The sequence below is a fragment of the Dipodomys spectabilis genome, unplaced genomic scaffold (assembly GCF_019054845.1).
Source record: "Dipodomys spectabilis isolate Male_0828 unplaced genomic scaffold, ASM1905484v1 ptg000024l, whole genome shotgun sequence".
In the NCBI taxonomy this organism is placed as follows: domain Eukaryota; kingdom Metazoa; phylum Chordata; class Mammalia; order Rodentia; family Heteromyidae; genus Dipodomys; species Dipodomys spectabilis.
In genome coordinates this window covers 12,593,647-12,619,444 of record NW_024870701.1, presented here as the reverse complement: position 1 = coordinate 12,619,444, position 25,798 = coordinate 12,593,647, and the positions used below count along the sequence as shown (strand labels likewise).

Genomic DNA, 25,798 nt, shown 5'->3' with positions numbered 1-25,798 from the left:
CCAGAAATTTTCCTTCAAGCTTTTCTGACACCAGGAGTCTAGAATATGATCAAAGTTCGTGCTGTAAATATGCCAAACGAAGCAGCACTGTGACACCTCCTCTAATTCCTTTGGGTTCCGCCTCCACTCCCAGTTAGTACATCTTCAGCTCATTCCTCTTAAAAGAACGCCTCTTCTGACTTCCACTTCTGTAGTAATGTAGTAAATAAGAAACAGAAGGGTGTAACTAACACAACGGGAAGCTCTCACTTCAGTATGGGGATATGCTGTCAGTTCTAACACATGAGTAGGGAAATTAAAAACAAAACAAAACAAAAAACTTGTTTTAAACCATTCTGGTGTGTTGCTGAATTTCACACGAGCCCGGATGTATGCAGGGCTGGCCTGGGCAGCAGGGCTGGAGGATAAATTCAGCGTTCTGGATCGTGAAGGGCGGGGGGGGGGGGTGGGGGGGGCGCTTTAAAGCCAGCGGATCACGGAGCGGGGGAGCGGGCGCCCAGCGGGTTTGACACTCGACACCCCAGCCTTCACTGGGTTGCTAGGAAACACAAAGGCTCCACGTTCCCTGCGATTCCTCCCGGGCCTGACAGAGAGCCCTGAGGCCTCGAGGGCCCCCGAGACGCCGCCGAGCGGGCCTGACCGCCGCCCGGGGGCTGCGAACACGAGGGGATCCGGGGACCCGGGCTGAGGCTGAGGGCGCCCGGCGCGGCGAGCCGGCCCGGAAGGTTAGAGGCTCAGGGCCGGGAACCGGCAAGCCGGGGCGAACGGCGCTCGGGGGCAGGCCGCGGCGGGCTCGGCTCCCGCCAGGCCGGAGCCCGAACCCGGGTCCGGGCCTAAACGTCCGCTCGGGGCGGCTACTCACACGTGCTGACAGGCCGCGGTCCGCACCGGCGTTTTGAGCACCTCCTGACAGACGGGGCAGTAGAAATCATCTTCGGTGTAGGTCGTAGCCGCGGAGAGGTCCTCGGCCATGGCGAGGGATGGGGTGGGGAGGGGGGGGATAAGGCGATGGTGGCAGCAGAGGCCGCAGAGGCGGCGGCGGCCCCGGGCCCGACTCCCGGCGCGATCCCTGAGGGGGAAGGGAATCGCGTGAGGAAGCTTCGAGCTTCAGGAAGCCGCTCGCGCCAGGAAGGGGGCGTGTCCTGAAGCCAGGCTCGGAGGGGCGGGGCCCGGGGCGGGGCCCTGAGCGGGGGGGCGGGGCCGAACGCGGAAACACTACCTCCGCACGCGCCTGGTGTAAGGACGCCTCAGATTCGTCTCCAAGGGAAGAACAGCACGAAGGCGGGGCTTGGCGGGATCCCTGGTCGGCTGAAGGAGCGATTGGCTAAGCTCTCGCTTCCATCAAGCCGGGAGCACGCGCCCAGCACCGGCCCCTCACGCCTAGGACGACACCTCGCCCCGCCCCCCACGGGCCTCCCGCCTAGGCCACGCCCCCGAGGCCCGCCCCGCGGCCCTCAGCGTGGGCGGCTGGGCTTTCCCCCGCGGTCCCGCCCTCTGCCCCTCGCCAGTCCCAGGCCTCGCCCCTGGCTCAGTCCCTCCCCTCCCCACCCCGGCGACACCACCCCGCCGCCGCACCTCCCTCCGGGGCCGCGTCCCCTGCTGCCACCTGCCCCCGAGTGTGGACGGTCACCTCAGATCCCCCGAGCGGCGCTGGGGGTCGAGCTGGGTGTCCGCGGCGTGTTAGTGGAGAGGTGGCTCTGTGCCGCCGTCTGGCTTCCTCTGCCCTCGCAACCAAGGCTGCCGGGCCAATGGAGCCGGGCGCGCGCAGTCCTCATCTGCTCCGGACCCGGCCTGACCCGAGGCTCACGGTGCACCGGGATCCTCCCGCCCCCGCCCGCGGCTCTCCCGTGGCATCGCGCGGCTGCCTACGGCCTGTCGGGGGCCGGTCGCCGAACGCCAGGCGGGGACCGCGGGACCCCGGCCGGCCGCCGGGCCGGCGGGGGCGGGGCGGCCCGCGTAGCAACCGGGAGCGTGCACCTGCCGGGGTTGTGACATAGGCGCCGGGCGCCTGCCCGCCCGCCCCCGGGCCTCCCCCGCGCCGGGCCCTGCAGCGCCCACCCCGAGCCCGCCCCCCCCGGCCTCCCCCGCGCCGGGCCCTGCAGCGCCCACCCCGAGCCTGCCCGCCCCCCCCCGGACCTCCCCCGCGCAGGGCCCTGCAGCGCCCACCCCGAGCCCGCCCCCCCCGGCCTCCCCCGCGCCGGGCCCTGCAGCGCCCACCCCGAGCCTGCCCGCCCCCCCCGGGCCTCCCCCGCGCAGGGCCCTGCAGCGCCCACCCCGAGCCTGCCCGCCCCCCCCCGGGCCTCCCCCGCGCAGGGCCCTGCAGCGCCCACCCCGAGCCTGGCCGTGCCCACCCCTTGCACCCAGGTTTTCTAGAATGTGGTGCTGTCGTGGTCGTTCCTCTAGGAGTGTTCCTCTTTGCCACGTGCCCTTGCCGGGCTGTTTTGATCGTGTCCAGGTAGGTTCCGGGACAGTGCGTATGCAAGTTTCCATCTCTCGGGAGAAAGGATTAGAATGCAAGATTGCATAGCCCGGTCGCGTGGTGCGTGTCTGTAACCTGGCCCTCTCCAGGCCCACCTAGGGGCTGGAGGAAGGGAGATCGAGGCCAGCCCTGGGCTACGAGATCGTTGTAATGTTCATTCTTAACTGTCTCCTGAAACACGATAGGACTGATTTCTAAATGTACTGACTTCTCTCACACGCAGATGCAGAGGTGTTGGGGGGGGGGGGGGGGGGATGGGTGATTGCTTTTGATTTGAAGAAATCAGAAGCCGATTTCATCAAGGAAAGTTTTATTTTTGTGCTTTCTTTGGCAACCCATATGCTAAAAATGTTGGGGTTTGCCAAGTGAGCCCTCCACGCAATTGATAAATCTGTAAACGGGAGCACAACGATGTGAAAAAAGGTTCCCGTCTTTCATTCCGATCCCTTATTAAAGCCTCCAACCATAATCTGAATGGTTCTATAAATAAAAGTTATTTAAGAGACGAGTTGGTGCAATGCTGGCATTTGTCGTCTACATTGTCCATGGGGGTGTTAAATATAGGCCAGGCCACTGGTGTAGACGGAGCTTCTGCAAACCCTCTCCTCCCCCACCCCCAGATAAATGGGAGTTCAGTGACTTCTGGTTATGTTTAGCCGCTGGGAAGTTCTGAAGAGAGACCCATAAGGGAGAGGGCAGGATGGTCTCCTCTCTCTGCTTCTCGCAATGGTTTTAGTCCTTCCTCAGCATTGGCTCGTCCCAACTGCCTGCCCTTACACCATGTCTTGCTTTTTGCTTGGTTGAGAGCCTCTTCTTTTCCCAGGCACTTGTGTTTGCCTCACCATCACACCTTGTCTTTTGGCATTTCCAAATCTTTTCAACTAGTTTCCCATATTAAACACCCTTTCATGAACTAGCTATTCTGCTTTCCTTATTGAGTTTTTGTCCCAATTTCTGTGCGGAGTCACCATTTCAAAAGGGAACAGGAGACTTTAGAAGGAAATGCTGTAAAAGAGACCTCTTCCCAAAAGAAAAAAGTTTTCCACTGAGAGTTTAAATTCTCTCCTCATACCTCTGCTCCACAGATGATATTTTTTAATGATGCCCCTATCCATAGTTCCAGTGGTTTTATTTGCCTATAAACCCTAGCCTCTGTGGTACAGTTGATTAGAACAGATCGTCCCAATCCATGCCAGTTACACTCTGTCTCCAAGGAATGTGAAACAGATTCCAACATTCTAGTCTCCACTAAGCACATCAACTTGGAAGGTACCTCAACACAGGAGCTGTGAAGCCTGGCCAGCCACTGTCTTACCCTGATACAGGCACAAAAAGCTATCACTGGAAACAAAGCAAAATAACAATGAAACACTCTGAGAACAGCTAACGTTGTTTTACTGAATAAGCTTCTCTGTCCCCAGAGGCAGAGCCCTAGATAAGGCAAATTAAGGCAAAGAGATTTCAAGAAGTCAACTCACATTACAATTTTTCTTTGTTTCCTTTTAATCTTGAGAAATAGATAAAAATTGAAGCCAAACATCTCTCTTCCCCCTCAACACTCAAAATTTCTCCCTCCCTCATCCCTTTCTATTTATTTCACACGTTCACTGACATTCTCTGGGCACCAGGTCTGTCAATTATTAGAAAGACAACTTTAACAAGATTAGTTTCATCCTAACACAGAAGTGAAAGCCTGATGCCAGTTTTTAAATGCAAGCACCTTTATTTTTTCAGTCCTAGGGCTTGAACTTGAATCCTGTGAACTGACCATGAGTCTTTTTTTTTTTTTCCCTCAACTCTAGCACTCTTCTACTTGACCCACAGCTCTGCTCTACTTCCAGTTTGGGGGGTAATTTATTTGAGATTGGCGTCTCATGGACTTTTCTATCCCAGGTAGCTTCAAACTAGAAACTTCATATCTCAGCCTCCTGAGTAACTAGATTATAGGCAAGAGCCACCAACATCCAGCTTCTTGTTGTTCTTGTTTGTTTTTTTACTAGGCATGGGGCTTGAACTCTGGGCCTGGTCACTGTCCCCTAGCTTTTCAGCTCAAGGCTAGCACTCTACCACTTGAGCCACAGTGCCACTTCTGACTTTTTCTGCTTACTGAGGAATCGAACCAGGGCTTCATGCATGCAAGGCGAGCACTCTACCACTGAGCCACCTTCCCAGCCCCTTGTTTTGTTTTTTGAGATGGAGTATTAGTTTGTATCCAGGTTTGCATCCTTGGATCTCATAATGGCCTTGAATTGGGGACCATCCTAGATCAACCTCCTGAATGCTGGGTTACAGATGTAATTTTAAATATAACAACCCTCAGGTACATTCCATTATTCCAGCCCTTGCTCTCAGTACATAGTCATTTATTATTCCAGCATAAGGACAATTCAAAGTCCCTTCAAGACGTTCTTCTAGAGGCAGTGAAGAGATCACTGTTTTTCGGTGCAGTATTTACAACTAATTTACTTCTTCCTTTGAGTCTTAATCTGCCAATTTTGATATTTCATAATCTAGCAACTCTAGACTAAATCAAGTGATTCCCTATCAACTACTTGTTATATATCTCAAAGAAAGGCAAATACAAATATAATTTCCATTAAGAACATGGACAAATGGGAAGAAGCCATAAGACATAGAATAAAGCAAAGAAGTGAGCCACTGAGTCCAATGGGCATTATTGAGACAACAAAGACTTCTATTATCAGCTAACCTGGCGTGATAATAGTGCCTGCTAGGACAATTTCTATTGACATGAGGACCATCTAAAAGGACGTTAAGGTGGGCCATCTTATTTGGGGATAGGTGATATGTGTGAGTTTTCTGTTACTACAAGAAAACAGTAGAGATAATCAACTTTAAAAGACTAAAGGTTTATTTTGGCTCTCACTTGGAGAGGCTTCACTATATGGTCATTTGGCACTATTGCTTTTGGGCCTATGGTGAGATAGCCCATAATGGTGAGAGTGTTTAATAAGTAGAACAAGTGCAAAGTAGAAAGGGAGAAAAAGAGGGTCCTAATAGCCCTCATCTCCTTTTATCTCCCTGGCTTTCTCTATCATCTATCTACCTGTCTATCTGTATGTATCTATCTGTCATCTACGTATCTATATTTTAAGACACACTCTTACTCTAGCCCAGTTTGCCTGGTACTTTTCATCTTCTGTCCCTGAGTGCTGAGATAACTGGCATACACCACCACACCTAGCTGCCTCACCTCTTAAAGATTCCACTAAGTCCTAGTAGGGACAAACTGGGAAGCAAGCCTCTAATCCACATGTCTTTGGAAAATACTTCAAGTTCTATAGCAGTTCTATATACACTTTTGTGTATGTGGGGTTGTGGATTGAGCCCAGGGTTTGCATGTGCTATAACACATGGACACACTATACCACTAAGTGCACCCCAATCCTGCAAGTCACATTTTATGAAAAGCATCAGAATCTGGAAATTGCCTGAGGTACTCTACGAAATTAGAACATGTGTTTTAAAGAACCACAGGCCTACAATACAGACCTGTCTGCCAGTTTCATTTTAGGGGAACTTCCTCAAAGCCAACACCAAACCTTAAACTATATTTGAAGAATCAAGGCTGGCCAACATCTATGGCGTTTCTTTGTAATAACAACTACTTGAGTATGCATGACATGTAGTGCATCCTGCTAGACACACTTTGTCTCAAGATAGTGTAGATGCAGAGAGGTGGCTGAGATCTCTGGCAGAGATCTCTGCATCTCTAGCCTCCAAAGTATCAACATTACATTATTCTCCAACTAAATTCAATCCATGGCAATGTCAATGTTTACTTGGAGGGAGATAGCAAGGCACTCCCACACAGCTTTGGGCAGTCTAGATTCATTTCTTCCTATTCCAAATGCCAAGATCTCACACTTTCTTGGTAAACACTCCAACTGTATGCATAGAAAGGCAGTGAGAACCTGATTTTTGTCCTTCAATCCAATAAATGATTAGTTTCTTGATTTGGAACTCAGCATTCTTGTTACCAGCTCTTCTTTTCTCTATTCATATCCAGGAAAACATCAATAGAAATATGTAAGTGTCTTGCTGTATTGTAAGGAAGATGCGTAGGAGAAAAAAAAAATCAACACAAACTGATTTACAAAGTCTGAGTCTAACCAGGAGAGAATAATCATGGAGTAATTTGAAAAGTTCAAAAGAAAGAATTTTATCTGAGCTCAGGCCAAGATAGGAGGATTACTTGAGTCCAGGAATTCCAGGCCAGCCTATATAATAGTGAGATTCTATATTAAATAAATAAAACTAGGGCTGGGGTATAGCTCAGTGGCAGAGAACTTGACTAATATGTAGGAAGCCCTAGTTTCAATGGACAGTACAGATAAATAGGAATTTTTGACTATGACAGATGCTGTAAACTGAATTGTGCTCCCCTCCCTCAATTCATGCCTACCTCAGAACATTACTCTAGAGATAGAGCCTGATCAAGACAAATAATTAAAATGGAGGTGATACTATCTTCCTGACATATCAGATCAATAACTATGTAAGAGGTGGTACAAATGAGAAGAAAGGAAGGAAACAAGGCTGTGTACTTTAAGCCGTATCATAAGACTGAGGAGAGGCTAGAGGGTGAAAAACTAGCAACAATGAGTAGCATTGTTTAACTTCTATATTTCAGTGCTTTACTTTTGAAGCCTTAAGAGGTTTACCAATAGGAGGACATTTCTTTTTTCCTAAATTTCACTGACAATTATAACTCCCTAAACGAGGTTACAGAAAAATGTGTGTATGTATTTATACATATATAAATGATATTTGATTTTTTTCCTTTCATGCGATGGTTTCTAACGCATTTATAAGATTATCTTTGTTGCTTTGTATGTCCCTCCCCCACAGTATAACCCCTGCTTTCACTGTATTTGATGTCGGTATAATTTGTGGAGGGGAAGGGGAAAAACAAGTCATTTAAATAAGGATACAGGTGGACCCATTGCAACAATGAGAAGTACAAGTTGTCATGTTGAAAATGAACTTTACAACTTTGGTGGGGGGGAGGATTGGGTTGGGGGGCGAGGGGAGGCTGAGAAGGGATGGGAAGGGGAAACAAAGGAGGAGGCTACAATGCTTGATAAGAAATGTACTCATTATCTTGCCCATGTAATTGTAACTCCTCTGTACAGTATTTTCACAATAAAAAATAAATAAAAATAATAAATGATATTTGAGTTAAGTTTTTCAATTTTTATTTTTATTTTTTTGTCGGTCGTGGATCTTGAACTCTGGGCCTAGGCTCTGTCCCTCAGCTCTTCAGCTCAAAGCTAGTGCTCTACCACTTGAGCCATAGCACCACTTCCAGCCTTTTCTGTTTACGTGGTGCTGAGGAATCGAATCCAGGGCCTCATGCAGGGAAGGCAAGCACTCTACCACTGAGCCACCTTCTCAGCCCCAAGTTTTTCAAATTGTGAAAAGATTAAACAAAATTTGACATTTTTCCCTCCCTCCTTTCCTTTCTTCCTTGTACTACAGGCATAGGACATAGGCACCTCCATCATTTTGATTATTTTTTAATTACAGAGTACATTAGTATTATCTACATTCACCATGTTGTACAACAGGCTTTAGAGCATTTTCATCTTGCTGAACTAAAATTCATAGTTATTAAACAATTCTCCTCTCTTCATCTTTCTTCCTTTTTTTTCCTGCCAAGTCTTGGGCTTGAACTCAGGGCCTGGGCACTGTCCCTGTGCTTCTTTGTCTCAAGGCTAGCACTCTACCACTTGAGGCACAGTGCCACTTCTGTTTTTTTCTGTTTATGTGGTACTGAGGAATTGAACCCAGGGCTTCATGCATGCTAGGCAAAGCACTCTACCACTAAGCCACATTCCTAGCCCCTCTATTCTTCTTTCTCTCCCCTGGCAACTATAGTTCTGTTTCTATGAACTTAATTATTAAGTCTTAAAATTAGAAAGTTATTGTATCTCTTTAGAAGTTACTTTAAAACCAACATGCCTCATGAAAAATCTAAAAAGTTTTTCTTTTCTGTGTTGTTTTATTGAGACAAAGTTGCACTACATTGTATAGGCTGGCTTTGAACTTCTGATACTCCTGCTTCACTGTCTCCAGTCTAGGATCATAGGCATATGCCACTACACTCAGCTCTAAAAGGCTCTCATAAACAGATGACACATAGGTACACCTGATAGCTACAGTCACGCAAACATATACCACTGAGCTAAATCCCTAGTCGCTGCATCTGACCTTGCATGAAGCCCTTGCTAGCAGAACCAATAGCAACTCTAGCATTAGTCCTCAGCATCACCTTATTATTGTTGACACTTCAGATAGAATGATTCTTTATTGTGAGGGTCTATTTGTGCACCAGTTGACCCAGATCCCAAGCCAGTAGTACTTTTATCTATTATGACACCAAAACACATCTCTAGGCACTAACAATGTCTACTGGGATACAAGTTATCTGCAGTGGAGGAACTACAGACCTAAATGAATGTGTATTTTTGTGATATATTGCTAAATTATGGCATATTAAAAGCATATTAAACCAGGCACAGGTGGCGTGTGCCTATAATCTTAACTACTCAGGAGGCTGAAATTTGAGGATTTTAGTCCAAAGTCAACCTGGGCAATTAAGTTTATGATCTCCAATAACCACTAAAAACCTGGGAGTGGAGCTGTGACTCAAGTGGTAGAACACTAATGCTGAGGGGGGGAAAAAAGAAAACAAAAAGCTAAGGGACAGCACCAGGCCCTGAGTTCAAGCCCACATGTATACACACACATCAAAAACTTAGAGAACGGAGGGTGTGGCTCAGTGGTAGAATTTTTGCCTAGCATGCATGATACCTTGGGTTCAACTCTCAGAACCATAAAAGAGGCAAAAGGAATAAAAAGGAGCACATTAGGTTTATGTAATAAATAAATGACCCATATCAATATGTAAGAATTGACATAGTAGATATTTTAATGAAAGCAATGGTCCTGCCATTATTTATTTCTCATAATAATACAATTTTCAAAAGAAAATAATTATACATTTTAAAATCTGGTCAACATACATTTTTTGAAGTTGAGAATAAAATAATCCCTTAGTACTTTTTAAAATACCTCCAATGTTGGAAGATACAAATCATGGTATGATAAGTACTTTAAAAAAAAAAAACCAGGAGTATGCTCAATTCAGAATAGCAGACAGTTGTAATAATAATGAAAGTACATCACTGTGCACAGATCTCCTGGGGTTCTCGCCTGAAATGGATTAGCAATTAAATCAGTTCTGATACCTACACATTAGAAACTTGTGTGAAATCCTCACGGTCTTTTTAGGGGTAGGCGATTTAGCACTTGAAGGATAGCAAAGGAATTAACTTTCCTCTTATATAAAGCCGTATATTATATTACAAAGCTATAACCACAAAGCAACTGCTTTTATTGGTAGTCAACAGATTCAAATATTGATTTTCACTTTTTAAGGAAATGAATTTAAAAGTCCTTTTTATAAAAGGCTAAAGGCACAGTGAAACAATGAATATCTGCACTTACCACTAGAAAAAATGAAAGTAATTCAGGTGGCCAGCACCTAATTTGTCCAGTAGGTGGCAAAATAATCATAAGAAACTCACACAGGATTCAGATTGTTCATGCATTGAGGTTAAAGGTGGCAGATAATTTCAAACTGTACTAACAACAGGGTTTTTTAAATATTTTTACAAATATTTTCAAGTTTTGAAGGCATGACAATAGTATTTCCATTGCTCTAAATTAAGAACGACTTATTTTCCGCATAGTAGGCACTGGTGCTTAGAAAAAGTCCTATCTTTCACAGGCTAGACATTCAGTCTGATAATTATTCCTGAAAACATTACTCTCCCTTTGCTCTTGTTGTCCAACAGGTTTTGCTTTATTGTTTAGTCTATCCAAACTGCAAAAACAGGTTGCTTGTTTGTCAGCATCTGGGAAAAACAAGTTTGAAATAAATATCTAACTTGGAAAGTATGCAGGAATGAATTTCTAAATTGGAGGGCATAGCAAGTGGTATGGTTGAGAAAATGCCTAGCATGCACAAGGTCCTGGGTTTGATCCCTAGCACCACCAAATCAATCAATAAAGGACAACATTTGGCCTTCTAGATCTCATCCAGCTTACATTTTCCCACTTACTAATTATAATTAAAAATCTAACTAAAGTCACATAACATTTCATTCACAGGAGTTTGGTCTTCTCAGTCTTTATTGCTTCTTTCTTACCTTTCAAGATGAAAATACTAATGTATATCCTGGAGCTGTTTTTATTATTTATTTATTCTTATTTATTTATTTTTGTTGATTGTGAGGCTGCAACTCTGTGCCTAGTGCTGTCCCTCAGCTCTTCAACTCAAGGCTAGTTACTCTACCAGTTGAGCCACAGCACCACTTCTAGCCTTTTTGGTTTATGTGGTGCTGAGGAATCAAACCCAGGGCCTCATGCATGCGAGGCAAACACTACCTCTGAACCACCTTCCCAGCCCATCTGGAGGTGTTTTTAAAGAACCAAGCATGAAAAATAGTGATAAATGTTAAGTATATTGCTAGTAAAACTAAATGGGAGGAGGGTAAGAGGAATAGAGTATGTTACACTAATGTTGCAAAAATATTCAATTTAATACAACTATTATGAAAAAACAGGAGGCAAATAGGGAAAGCAAATTTTTAAAAAAATTTTGTTTATCATATTATTTATAATTATATTGTATTGTTATTCTGTGACAGTTTCCTGTTTAACATAAAGAAAGTAATCATGATTTATTCTAACTCTATCATGACTTTCAAAATGAAGATTTTTTTTTTCTTGGTACAGAACAGAGTAGTAAAGTTAAGTAAAACCTATAGTAACTAATATATTTGGAAGTATTAAAGAAAACCCACAAAGTGTTGTTTTTATAGTTGTTGTCTTGGTTGTTGTTTGGTTTTTCTGTTTTCTTTTTGGCAGTCCTGGGACTTGAACTCTGGGTCTGAACATCGTCCCTAAGTTTCTTTTTGCTCAAGACTAGCACTCTATTACTTGAGCCATAACATCACTTCCTACCTTTTCTGTTTATGTGGTGCTGAGGAATCAAAGCCAAGGCTGTGTGCATGCTAGGTGAGCATTCTACTACTAAGCCACATTCCCAGCCCCACTTATAAAGTATTGTGTCTTGAAAAAACATAAATATTCCATAGCTTGTTCCTCAAAATGATGACCAAACTAGTAGCAGAGAATATTTTTAGAGCCTGGTCTATGTTTTTAAATTATTGTTCCCGAGGAAAGACCTTGGGTTTCTTACAGAAATGGCTGATTCCACATCTAGGGCAAGAAATACAAATTTAGTCTGGGCTATCTTGTTACATAACATAGCAAGAAATCTACTAAAGTGCCTAACAGACTCAGAATCAACATGATTATACAATGTGAGCTTCAATAATAGATAGATAGATAGATAGATAGATAGATAGATAGATAGATAGATAGATAGATAGATAGACAGACAGACTGATTGGTTGTCGGTTATAGGGCTTTAATGCTGGGCTTGAAAGCTGTCCCTCAGCTCTTCAGCTCAAGGCTAGCACTCTACCACTTGAGCCACAAAACCACTTCTGGTTTTCTGAGTGGTTTATTGGAGATAAGAATCTCACAGACTTTACTACTGCCCAGGCTGGCTTTGAAACCATGATCCTCAGATCTTGGCCTCCTGAATAGCTAGGATTACAGGTGTGAGCTACCAGTGCCTGGCTTCAATAAAGTAATATTGAAGGCCAAATCTATTTAACTATACCAGTTCACAATACTTTTTTAAAAAAGTGATCTTTGAAAGATGACAGGAGACAGCTTATTCTGAAAACTGGTAAATAAAGTATTTCGTTTTACTGTCCTATATGAACTTTAGCATGAATTAGGATGCATCTTACAAAAAATATTGTAACTTGGAGGAGTGGCACTGTCCAAAAAGAAATGTACTCATTACCTGATTTATGCAACTGTAACTGCTCTGTATATCACCTTTAGATAACAATTTTTAAAATATTGCAACCAGAGCTGGGCTTGGGAGCCTAACGTTTGTAATCCTACCTACTCAGGAGGCTGTGTTGTAAGGATTGTGGTTCAAAACCAGCTTGGGTAGGAAAGTGTATGAGACTTTTATCACAACTTTTGTTTTTTGGGTTTTTCTTGGGGGGGGGGGGCGGTCTAGTCATGGAGCCTGAGCTCTGGGCCTGGGCACTGTCCCTCACCTCTTCAGCTCAAGGCTAACGCTCTACCACTTGAGCCACAGTGCCACTTCCGGCTTTTTTCTTTTTGCTTATGTGGTGCTGAGGAATGGAACCCAGGGCCTCATGCATGCAAGGCAAGTGCTCTACCACTGAGCCACCTTCCCAGCCCCTTTTATCACAACTTTTAACCATCAAAAAGCTGGAACTGTAGCTCAAGTGGTAGAGTACTAACCTTGAGCACAAAAGCTCAGAGACAGCACCCAGGCCCTGAGTTCAACCCCCAGACCAGAAAAAACGTAAATAAATAATAAATGAAATAGAAATGATAGTATCATCTCAGATAGTATTGAGTACTAATTAAGCATCACAAAAAAGAAAGGGCAGGACATGCCATCTAACAAAAATATATATTCTCAGGCTGGGAAGGTGGCTCAGTGGTAGAGCGCTCCCCTTGCATGCTCAAGGCCCTGGGTTCGATTCCTCAGCACCACATAAGAAAAAAGCCGGAAGTGGCTCTGTGGCTCAAGTGGTAGAGCGCTAGCCTTGAGCTGAAGAACTGAGGGACAGTGCCCAGGCCCAGAGTTCAGGCCCCACGACCGGACCCCCCCGCAACATATATATATATATATATATATATATATATATATATATATATATATTCTGACCCATATTCTTGCAACTTGGGTCTGCTCCAGTCTCAAAACCCATGGATCAATATCCGAAGGAATGTTCTGAATTGTGTTACAAGTGTATTACCAGTAAAATACAGATTAGGGGAAATTTGAAAGGTCATAAATTCAGGTTCTTTATCAGGTAAATGTTAAGGAAAGGAAGGAAGTACCTATAGAAGAAAATAGAGATTAAAGATTAAAGAGGACTAGGATAGAGGTCAGTGATAGAAGACTTGTCTAGCACTTCAAGAGACAGAGATACAGAGAAGCAGAGAGACAGAGACAGTATGTGTGTGTGAGAGAGAGAGAGAGAGAGAAGGAGAGAGAGAGAGAACACACAGCTAGGTTGGATTGTTGGTTGATTGATTAGTTAGTTTTAGGGTGCTAAGGATTGAACCCAGGGCCTTGTACATGCAAAGCAAAGGTTCTACTGCTAAGCTATGCATTCAGCCCCCATAAAATACACATCTAGTTGGGCGCTGGTGGCTCATGCCTGTAATCCTAGCTTCTCAGGAGGCTGAGATCTGAGGATCAAGGTTCAAAGCCAGCCCAGGCAGGAAAGTCCATGAGATTCCTATCTCCAATTAACCACCAGAAAACTGGAAATGGTACTGTGACTCAAAGTGGTAGAGTGCTAGTGTTGAGCAAAAGAGCTCAAGGGACAGTGCCCAGGCCCCGAGTTCAAGCCCCAGTACTGACATAATAATAATTAACACACACATCTAAGTTGGGCGCTGGTGGCTCTCACCTGTAATCCTAGCTACTCAGGAGGCTGAGATCTGAGGATCTCAGTTCAAAGCCAGCCCAGTCAGAAAAGGCCATGAAACTTTTACCTCCAATAAACCACCAGAAAACTGGAAGTGATGCTGTAGCTCAAGTGGTAGAGTGCTAGCCTTGAGCTGAAGAGCTGAAGGACAGCGCTCAGGCCAAGAGTTCAAGCCCCATGACTGACAAAAGAAAAGGAAAAGAAAAGAAAAAAAGCACATCTAATAAAAACAAATTCAAATAAATATGATTAAAACATGGATATAATTACTCAATGATAAAATAATAAAGAACTATAATAAAGTGATTATTGTTGAAATCAGTTCAGTGCTTACATATGTGGGGTTAGAATTGTGGCCAGAGACAGACAAATAGGATGGCTGGCAGAATTCTATGATTCTAATTCAGAATTCTAGGATTTTTCTTGAAATAATTCATTAAGCTATATATTTCATATTTTTCAGTATTTATGTTTTATTTTATATAGTTTTTAAAGTTAAAATTAAAAACAAAGCCCTTAAAGTTTCCACAAAAATTATGGGTTTTTTTTTTTTTTGGGTCCGGTCGTGGGGCCTAAACTCTGGGCCTGGGGGCTGTCCCTCAGCTCTTCAGCTCAAGGCTAGCGCTCTACCATTTGAGTCACAGCGCCACTTCCGGCTTTTTTTTTCTTTTTGCTTATGTGGTGCTGAGGAATCGAACCCAGGGCCTCAGGCATGCAAGGCAAGCGCTGTACCACTGAGTCAACTTTCCAGCCCTCCACAAAAATTATGTACGTGAGTACTTTTACTGTAAATATCGATAGATGATCCCTAAGAAATTGCCTATAGTATGAAAATATTTCTAACCAATAAGCTACAAATACTTTAAAATAATATACTAACGGCTTATGTGTGCACAGTGAAAAAAGGCCAAAGAGTTAAGTACACATTTCTCACACAAAATTTTGGTGGTTGAAATGCGACTTCTTTGACTTTAAATTTTTTGCATTCTATTCCCAACAGATAATTCATGATATACCATTAGGGATTAATGAGAACACGAGCATTGATGCAGATTTCATATTTTCTTGATTCTCCACAGTTTGTTCTGTTTCTCTTTTTTTTTTTTGATCAGTCATGTGGCTTGAACTCTGGGCCTGAGCACTGTCTCTGAGCTTCTTTTGCTCAAAGCTAGCATTCTACCACTTGAGCCATAGTACCAATTCTGGCTTTTTCTTTTTATGTGGTACTGAGAAGTTGAACCTGGGCTTCATGCATGCTAAGTAAGCACTCTACCACTAAGCCACATTCCCAGCCCCTCCTCATCTTTTTAAATAGAACAAAGATCAGTTACCTTGCCCAACTATGATGGTATTATACTAGGGATTAATGAGAACATGAGCATTGAAGCAGCTTTCCTATTTTCTTGATTCTCCACAGTTTGTTCTGTTCCTCATCTTTTTAGATAGAACAAAGATCAGTTACCTTGCCCAACCATGATGGTAGCTGCTCAGGCGGAACATTCATTAGACTGTGCCATTCCATTTGCAAATGGAGTTGTCCCCACCTACCTACTCTGCCTGTGCTGCTTCTGGGTAGTAATGACTCAGAGATTATTTCTTGTTACAAGTCTAGAAAACTCAAGAATGTAAGGGCAGATCTGAACCATCAAGATTAATGCAGTTCTTTAGCACAATATAACAATAAGCACAAAGATACATTGTTCTCCATCAAACATTGACAATTTCCCTCTATAAACAATTCCCCAATTGTTTAAGCAGCATTTAAGTGGTACAATTGAATGATCCCTTTCCCCTCCCTATTAATAAAATTATGTGGCATTGGAGTGATTCACATATTCAAGAAGTGATCGATCTAAGACTCTTCGGATAAGAGCTTCCTCAATTATATCAAAATCCTACAACAAAGAAAAAAATCATTAGAAATACATGGTGTCCATAGTGTTTCAGAAACTGGAATGTGAGCTGGATGTTGATGGGTCATGTAACTGCTCAGTAATTAATTGTCAGCCTTTGAGCTTTAGGGATTTCAAAACAAAGAGAACTTTATAAAAGTACATAAAGTGCTTAGCTTCTACAATGGTTGCTGAAGCAGCCAAAAACTAAAGGCAAAAAAAAAAAAAATTTAAGCTTACTTCCATATTTAAGAACATGGTTTTTAAATAGTTAGAAGGTATGCTCTCCAAGTGTCATCATCCTGGCTAGCTAGCAGTCATACTTTTGTCTAGTTAACTGAACAGAGTGGCTGGAACAGGTATGGAATAAACCTTGCTTTTAGATCATCTTAGAGGGCAAAAATAAAGAGAAACCTCATTTATGTTGCCCTGTGAAAACACACAGACCAGAACCAGGCAGCTGGGACTTTGTGAGTATTAGGGACCAGAAAAGACACTATTAGAGGGATGAAGTAAAGAATATGTGGCCTCTGTCTTGTACCTTATTCAATTCTTCAAACAGTCCTAATAACCTCACTCAACTCCCTCCCCAGGTCCAACCTGGCTTTAGTTCCAGTTAGACTTTAGTCTATGTCTTAATTGTGCAGAAAAAATACTTTATATACATTCTCACATTTATTCCTCACAAAGGAATGTTCTTAGTCCCCACTCAACAAATAGACAAACTTTAAGTTCAGAGGTTAAATGCCTTCCTCCGGTATGCACAGCTCTGACAGATTTATTACTTAAACCTGAGTCAGAATCCAAGGTCCTTGAGTCTAATCTAGACGATCACAATGGGCAGACCAGAAAGCATGCTTGCATTTAGTTAAAAGTCACAAATAGGGCTGGGAAGGTGGCTCAGTGGTAGAGCACTTGCCTTGCATGCCTGAGGCCCTGGGTTCGATTCCTCAGCACCACATAAGCAAAAAAGAAAAAAGCCGGAAGTGGTGCTGTGGCTCAAGTGGTAGAGCGCTAGCCTTGAGCTGAAGAGCTGAGGGACAGCGCCCAGGCCCAGAGTTTAGGCCCCACGACCGGACCAAAAAAAAAAAAAAAAAAATATATATATATATATATATATATATATATATATTTGTGACTTTTTTGGGGGGGGGGAAGGGGGTTTGGTCATGGGGCCTGAACTCTGGGCCTGGGCGCTGTCCCTCAGCTCTTCAGCTCAAGGCTAGTGCCTTACCAGTTGGGCCACAGCGCCCCTTCCGGCTTTTTTTTCTTTCTGCTTATGTGGTTCTGAGGAATCAAACCAAGGGCTTCATGCATGCAAGGCAAGCGCTCTACCACTGAGCCACCTTCCCAGCCCATAACAAATATATTATTAAGACTAGATAGAAGCTGGGCTCTGGTGGCTCATACCTGTAATTCTAGCTACTCAAGAGGCTGATATCTGAGGATCGAGGTTCAAAGCCAGCCCAGGCAGGCGAGTCCGTGAGACTCTTATCACCCATAAACTACCAGAAAAAACTGGAAGTGGCACTTTGGCTCAAATGGTAGAGCACTAGCCTTGAGCTGAAGAGCTGAGGGACAATGCCCAATGCCCAGGCCCAGAGTTCAAGCCCCGTGACTAACCAAAAAAAGACTAGACAAGATTTTCCTCCCCCAAATAAACAATACTCTTTTGCTGAAAGGAACTTAGAGATTATTGAATTATCTTAAATGGCAATGTATAGAACAAAGACTATGTTAACTTTTTGGGTCCTGTTATCACTTCTAATAATGGGAAATATACTCATAAATATTAAAAATTACTTATAGATTATATATTTTTTCCAGCAGTAGAGAGTAAAAGAAAAGTCTCCTTCATACTTGGCAAGCTTCTTCCATCTTGAAAAACTCCCAATATAACAAGATTAGCCATGAGTTGGTTACTTACGCTAGATTTTGAATATATAGACATTCAATATATTAACCAATCTACCTTTTTCATGCTTAAAATTTTATTTTGTATATATATGTATTTATTGCCCCTATTATTTTATTCATTTGGATTACAAAGGTAAGCTTAACACAGCATAAAGACATAATGTGAAAGAAAGGAAATATACTTACTATGAAATCATCATAAAACAAAGTATGACTAACTTGCAAATGTCTTATTAAACTGCCATTGAAGCTGCTTGGACTCTCATTAGGTGTTAAGCGGCAAAGAGGACAAAACTGGAAAAGAAAGAGGACCAAGAATTCATTAAAGCATATTAATGATTATTATCATCAGAACTTAAAAATATAAGTAACCATCTGAAGTAAATTTTGATTTCATGAGTCCACTGGCCATACATATCTCAGTGCTGTGTTACGAATGCACTTATTTCTTCATATACATTTCTCATCTATTTGTATACATACTATCTGTTCCCATGTCAAAAATGTTAATTACATAAGCTGGGCATGATGATTCCACACTTTTAATCCCAATTACTTGGGAAGTGGAGATCAGGATTGCAGACCAAGACCAACTTGCACAAATACTTGCATATGTTAACAATAAGGATCTGATCAGAATCTGCAGGCTCCATGCTTAGAGCCAGTCATATAGACATGACTGCACCCTTGTCTCTAGCACAAAGGAGCTCAGTGGAACCCAGTGGAGAGCAGAGATAACACAAACCTAGGATTGCCAGCAAAGGAGTTCCTGTTTATAGTCTGACATTAATAGGGAGATAGTGAGACTTTAGTGTGTGGAGTACATAAAATTTAGTTGAATGGTAAGTAGACATCTATCAGAAAGGCACAGCAAAACAATGGACTGAAGCATATACCACTCACAAAACTCATTTTTGTTTCTTTATGAGCAAGATATGGCCCAAGGGAGAGAGAATAATGTCAGGAAGGGGAAAAACAATGGTAGGCGAGAGAAACACTGGCCATTACTTGAGTTACCTAAATATTCACTGACACGCTAATTGTAACCAATTTCCCAACATCAGTGCATATTTTATTATCTCTCCCCAAAGCTCCTAGATGATAATACTTATATTAGAAATATACAATTGTACATGGAAATGATGCTGAACTTATCTATTTTTTTTCTTGTGGGGGGAGTACTAGGGTTTGGACTCAGAGCATAGTATGTGCAAGGCAAGTACTCTAATACTTGAGCCACACTGCTGTTCCCCTCACCGCCCCCCAGCCCATGTTGCTTTATTCTTCATCGATAGTGCTTTTTGGATAGGTGGGACATGGGACATGAAGGTCCTACCTATGTTTCCCATGTAGTTGGGATTACAGCTGTGAAATATCATACCTACTTTATTTGTTGAGATGAAATCTTGTTAACTTTCTGCCCAGCTTGGCCTTGAATCTCAGACACTGATCTCTACTTCTAGAGTAGCTGGAATTAGAGGCTTAATCTACCAAGCCTAGCCTGCTTTATCTTAATACCGACTTTTTCAGATGGAATCCAGTGGCTATGCAATTAGAAGGCACTATCAAACTTCAGATAACTGGTAACTATTTTAAAAAGAGATGAAATCTCATAGAGAAAAAAAGAGAGGCAATTAAAAGAAAATAAGAAACTTTAAACCTAATGCCTAGGTTGTGGTCATATTTTTCTTACTCTAGTACCTACAAAAAACCTTTACAAAGTTTTATTTTACAGAGTCTTTACCAGACTAGTAGTATGCCTTAATCATTGTTTTAAGTCAGCAAATTGCTACATAACGACCAGTCCCCACAGTACTCAGTGATCTAGAATAATTGTTTATGTTACTTCTACTTATCCTCTCTGACTATCCCTGTGTTCTGCTTTAACTGTTGGGTAAGAGAAATGCCAATCAACTGCAATATACACACAAGAGGGAAGTCAAGACATTGAGAGATCAAGAAACACAAAGACATTAATTAGGACTTAGTGTGGGAGGCTGGCTTTAGTCACCTGTGAGGACTCTTTTCCCAGAGCTTAGTTGGACAACTTTAGAACAGTTCAGATTAAGGCAGGCGCTGGCGCTTACACCTGTAACCTTAGCTACTCAGAAGGCTGAGATCTGAGGATCAAGGTTCAAAGCCAGCCCGGGGAAGGAAAGTCCATGAGACTCTTATCTCCAATAAACCACCAGAAAACCAGAAGTGGCACTGTGGCTCAAGTGGTAGAGCTCTGGCCTTGAGCTGAAGAGCTGAGGGACAGCGCCCAGGCCCAGAGTTCAAGCCCCACAACCAACCAAAAAATAAAAAAAAGAACAGTTCAGATTAATAAGGAGCCAATACTCAGTCTCTGCATATGCCTTTTTCCTATATTGTTTACTTCTTCTATATGATCTATTTCCTATATGATCTATTTAATCTCTCTTTCTAGAATTTTAAAGGTCATTGAGGGAAAAATTAATCCCTACATAATAAGAAAATGAGTCTTTGACTAGAGTTGTGGCTCAAGCAAAAGTGTTTGCCTTACAAAAGTGAAGTCCTGAATTCAAACTCAGAACAGCAAAAAAAAAAAAAAAAAAAAAACCTCTCAGGACAGAGATCTCTTTTAGTAAAGCACATGCCTAATATGCACAGGCTGTGGGTTCATTCCTCAGCACTACAAATAAATATAAAGAAACAAAAAAACCTTCAGAGCCAGGCACCAGTGGCTCATGCCTATAATCCCAGCTACTCAGGAGGCTAAGGTGGCAGTTTGAAGCTAGTCCAAGCAGGAAAGCCCAAGGGACTCTTATCTCCAACAAATTACTCAGAAAAAGCTAGAAATGGCCCTGTGGCTCAAGTGATAGAGTGCTAGCCTTGAACCAAAAGAAGCTCAGGGACAGTGTTCAGACCCAGAGTTCAATCCCCAAGTCAGGCAGGGAAAAAGAATCTTTAGGAAGATAGATGAAATGCCAGGATTGTTTTTTTTTTTTAATTTAAAAAAATATAAATCTGGGCTGGGAAGGTAGCTCAGTGGTAGAGTGCTTGCCTTGCATGCATGAGTCCCTGGGTTCGATTCCTCCGTACCACATAAGCCGAAAAAGCTGGAAGTGGCACTGTGGCTCAAGTAGTAGAGAGCTAGCCTTGAGCTGAAGAGCTGAGAGACAGTGCCTAGGCCTAGAGTTCAGGCCCCATGACAGGCAAATATGTGTGTATATATATATATATATATATAGTTGTTATTATATATATAGTTATTATTATTCTTAAGGTATTGCACAGAAGGGTTACCATTTCATAAGCCAGGTAAAGAGTATATCAGTTTTTTGGACAATGTCATCCCTTCCTTTGCTTTTACTCAGTTTCTCTCTCCTGTCACTGAGCACAATTTCCATAGTCCATTTTCTACATAGTGTATACTTCATAGCCTGGTTGCATTTGTTCACCCTACATCTCTTCCTTTCTGTACTCCCTCTTTACCTCCCCAACCAATAAAACCACAAAAGCAAAAACAATTTTGTTTTTGTTTGTTCTTACTATATAGCCAATGCCTTGCTTGAAACTTCAGATCTTCTTGCCTCAGCCTACTGAGCTCTAGGATTACTGGCATGTAGCACCATGCCCTGCTTAGGTTTCCTAAAATTAATCTCTCTCCTTTCCTCCTTCCCTCTTTCCCTAATTTTCTCCTTTCCTCTTTCTTTCCCTCCCTCCCTCACTCCTTTCCATACTGTATAACTCCAGTTGGTCTTGAACTTCCATCCTTCTGCCTTAGCCCTCAAGTGATGACATTAGAGGTCTACAAACCACATTTCTTATATCAGTGACATTTCTTAACTCTGTTCTTGTTTATTGCAAGATACTGAAATAGGGCTGGGAAGGTGGCTCAGTGGTAGAGCGTGTGCCTTGCATGCCTGAGGCCCTGGGTTTGATTCCTCAGCACCACATAAACAAAAAGAAAAAAGCTGGAAGTTGCGCTGTGGCTCAAGTGGTAGAGCGCTAGCCTTGAGCTGAAGAGCTGAAGGACAGCGCCCAGGCCCAGAGTTCAGGCCCACGACCGGACGCCTCCCCCCCAAAAAAAAGATACTGAAATATTTCCATTTAGAATGTGGAGGTTATTATTTACTATGACAGGAGAAGCTAACTATTTTCTTAAAGGGATTCCATTTGTTGGAACAGTAAATAGAGTAAGAATGACTAAGTCTAAAACTTCAAGCCTAGGGTTTTTTTTCTGTTTTGGTTGTTGTTGTTTTGTTTTTGGTTTTGGTGGTAGGCTTGAACTCTGGGCCTGGGCATGTCCCTGAGCTCTTCAGCTCAAGGCTAGCACTCTACTACTTCTGGGTTTCTGGTAGTTTATTGGAAATAAGAGTCTCATAGCCTTTCCTGCCTGGGCTGGCTTTGAATCATGATCTTCAGATCTCAGCCTCCTGAGTAGCTAGGATTACAGAAGTAGCAACCAGCGCCTGGCAAGCCTAGGGTTTTCATAAGCTCAGTGTTAGAGTTCTTGCTTGGCATCAGTAAGGCCCTGGGTTCCAGTCTCAGCAACACACACACACACACACACACACACACACACACACACACACACACGCGCAGAGTAATAAAGTTTACCACAGGTCTCCTTTCTGATCTGTGATGAGTAATACAATGATCCAGTAAGCTGTCTTCATCCAATTCTTTCTGACAAAATGGACACACACATCTGGAAATTGCATAGAATTACAAACATTACTAAAATCAATAGCAGCAAAAGTAGTTAAGAAATAGGTGGATCTAGTCTTTCCTCCCTTTCTCCTTTCCTCTCTGCCTCCCTTTGTCCCTCCCTTCTTCCTTTTCAAGTCTTGCTACATGGTAAAAGATGGCCTCAAACTCACAATTCTCCTGCCTCAGTCTCCTGAGTATAGCATTTCAGGTTTGTATCAACACACTCTGCTTTAATCCTGGTTCTTCTGCTTTGATCTATTTTTCCTATCCTCATACCTGTTTTGTGCCTGCAGTTTTCCCTATGAGAAATGTTCATCCTCGGGGGACAGAGCAGAGAAACACTTATAGACTATTTGAAGCATCTTATTCCCTTTGTAAGAGAAGTGCAATCACAGCACCTGGCAAAGGAATCAGGACCCCTGTCCTTGGCCTGCCCTTCCCCTGTTAGAACATATACTGACATGACACTTCCTACCCTCTGAAATAAAACAAATAAAATGAAAGGGAGAGAAATGATGAATAACCTTTTAGTCACAGCCTACTTCAGCAATTTACTAGTCCAAAAGCAGAGGTTAGCAGAAGTGTAACAGTTCTGCATTCTGTTTTTGGATCTTCCTTAATGCTACAAACTTGCCTGAGGAAGTTGCCCCAAGGTCTCCATGCAGATTTTGAAGTGGAAAGAAAAAAATTCATGTGCGTGTATGCATGTGCATGAGTACATGCATGCACCAGTACTGGGACTTTATTATCCTCTCACTTGGGTTTTTTGCTCAATGCTGGAGCTCTAGAACTTGAGCTACACCTCCATTTCCATTTTTTTTTGTTTTCTGGGTTTTTTTTTTATGATTAGTTAGAGATAAAAGTTCAGGCACTTTTCTGCCCAGAGTGGCTTAAAATTATGATCCTCAAATCTCAGACTCCCAAGTTGCTAGGATTACATGTATAAGCCACCACTGCAATCAAGAAAAGTCTTAGCAAATAATTGCTATTATAAAATCATTACTATACCTGGTTATTAAGTTAAGAGCCTGAACGTAACTATATAAATATTCTCATAATTTAAAAAACAGCCCAACTTTCTAGCCCAATAATTTCTTTTTAGCCATCTCAAATTTAGCATTGTATTACACTAGATGAAAACAAACCTCGTTGCTGTCTCTGAAAGTTCTTGTAGCGGTCCATACTTATCGATGTATTTCTCACATGCCCTTATGTGCGCCCTCATTTCACTGAGGCAAACCTACATAAAGACAAATTCAAAATAAACTTCTGTTGAAAAGGGGCTTTATGTTATCCAGCTTTATAACTTTTAAGGGAGGTCACACTGGGTCAGCTGATTAAATGGATGCATTCATTAGACAGTATCTCAAAGTAAAGGCATTAAGTTTTGCCAGTACTAATAAGGCCCAAACATTGAGTTTCTAAACATCATTTTTCTAAAAAGTACATATTTTAAGTGAACATGCACATCTTTTTTTTAACAAAAAATTATTTCACGTGCCATTTTATAATTAAGCATTGGTAAGACAGAAGAGAAAGAAAATCAGGTAAAGAAAAAAGAGCAAGAAGGAGAAAAAGAAAACATTAAGAAGAAAGAAGAGACAGAAATAAAAAATTAAGGTACGAAAATTAATGTGTGAATTTTAGAGGTATGCATAGTAAATGAAAGGAAAGCCCTTGTCTTTGGGAAAACATAAATACCATGGTTTTATAGCATACCACGTAGTATCCATCACATGAATTCACAATACACAGTATACTTAATGGCCCTATTAAGAGCAAACATAAAAGACAGCTCTTGCAAGTCCATTTTTATCAATGCAGAATAAAAAGCCCTTGTTCTTCCAGAAATACATTCAGATCCTAACCATGAAGGATCTGTTGCTAACATAACACAGACTCTACTAAATGTTTCATTAGGAGCTCTGATAAGATCTTGTGCTAGAGGAAGCTTTGTATAGCTGTGGTGTGCAGGCCCAACCACTGTTTCGTTTTGCCCAAGCTAACGGAAGTGCAACCTCAAACAAGAAATCTACCACGTCAAGGAAACCGTTTAACAAGAAGACAAAAATTAACTACTGGGAAAGTAAAAACAAACCCTGGTTTTACAGATATTCACCAAAAACATAAAAAGCCAGGGCTGATACAGGTGCCATCTTCAATAGATATGTTTACAACCTTCACCATTCTTCTTTGCATGTTTTCCTTACTACTTCTGCCATTAAAATTTTCTTTCTAAGGTAGGTATGGAATTGTAATTGTAATCTTGTAATCTCAACCTTCAGGAGGCTTAAGGCAATGAGAACTGGAGACCAGTGTGGGCTAAAAAAAAAGAAACTGTCTGGAATTTTTATTTCTCTTTCTTTTTGTTGTTCAACAAAGATAAGCATGCCTCAGAAAAATAGCAACCTTAGGACTATGTATTGATAAATAAGTTGATAAATTCATATCTTGCATACAAATTGAGGTAAGACACTGTTAGAAATTACAGAAAAATATTAACCATGTTCCTGCTCTAAAATGCTTATAAGCTATTAGAGGAAATGGATATGTAGACAGATCAGTAGGAAATCACTTGATGTAAGAAATAGAATATTAAGAACAGATTGCATGGAGTGGGCCATCTGGCCTGGATAATATAGTCTAAAACTATGATTGAGAAATGGGCAGTGTTCCTGAATTGAGGAAAAGCATAAAAGGAAAGGTAGCAACAAGTTCTCAAAGATAAATTTGAGCTGGACACTGGTGGCTCATGCCTGTAATCATAGCTACTCAGGAGGCTGAGATCTGAGGATCACGGTTCAAAGCCAGGCAGGAAAGTCAGTGAGACTCTTATCTCCAGTAAACCAGCAGAAAACCGGAAGTGGCACTATGGCTCAAGTGGTAGAGCACTAGCCTTGAGCTGAAGAGCTGAGGGAGTCCCCAGGCCCAGAGTTCAAGCCCCATGACTGACCTCCCCCCCACAAAAAAAGGAGGATAAATTTGAATCCTTATAACTAATCAGACATTAAATGTAAGGATTTTGAAAAAAAGGAAGAAAATTATCTGCCAAGGATGAATTTCTATCAATGTAGTATAAGGAAATGGAGTGATGTTAAATTTTACTTCATGACAAAAATAAGCAATAATAAACAATTATTAAGATTATGCTTGGGGCTGGGAAGGTGGCTCAGTGGTAGATG

At 42.3% G+C, this 25,798-nt stretch overlaps 2 protein-coding genes across 3 annotated transcripts in view; both read right to left on the bottom strand.

Annotated features, from left to right (window-relative positions):
- Positions 1-1,109, bottom strand: part of Rnf138 (ring finger protein 138) — a 28,450-nt gene extending 27,341 nt beyond the window's left edge. The window contains exon 1 of one of the 2 annotated variants that reach the window (XM_042675130.1): positions 863-1,109. In XM_042675130.1, the coding sequence (XP_042531064.1) occupies positions 863-972 (110 nt within the window). In that variant the 5' untranslated portion in view covers positions 973-1,109. The remainder of the gene's footprint in view (positions 1-862) is intronic. The other variant, XM_042675129.1, reaches the window with a different exon arrangement.
- Positions 1,110-15,768: 14,659 nt separating this feature from the next.
- The window catches only part of Rnf125 (ring finger protein 125), a 28,788-nt gene continuing 18,758 nt past the window's right edge, over positions 15,769-25,798 (bottom strand). The window contains exons 3-6 of the mRNA XM_042675128.1: positions 23,762-23,856; positions 22,524-22,614; positions 18,126-18,233; positions 15,769-16,025 (exon numbers count right to left, since the gene is read on the bottom strand). Coding sequence (XP_042531062.1) covers positions 15,939-16,025; positions 18,126-18,233; positions 22,524-22,614; positions 23,762-23,856 — 381 coding nt within the window. The 3' untranslated portion in view covers positions 15,769-15,938. The remainder of the gene's footprint in view (positions 16,026-18,125; positions 18,234-22,523; positions 22,615-23,761; positions 23,857-25,798) is intronic.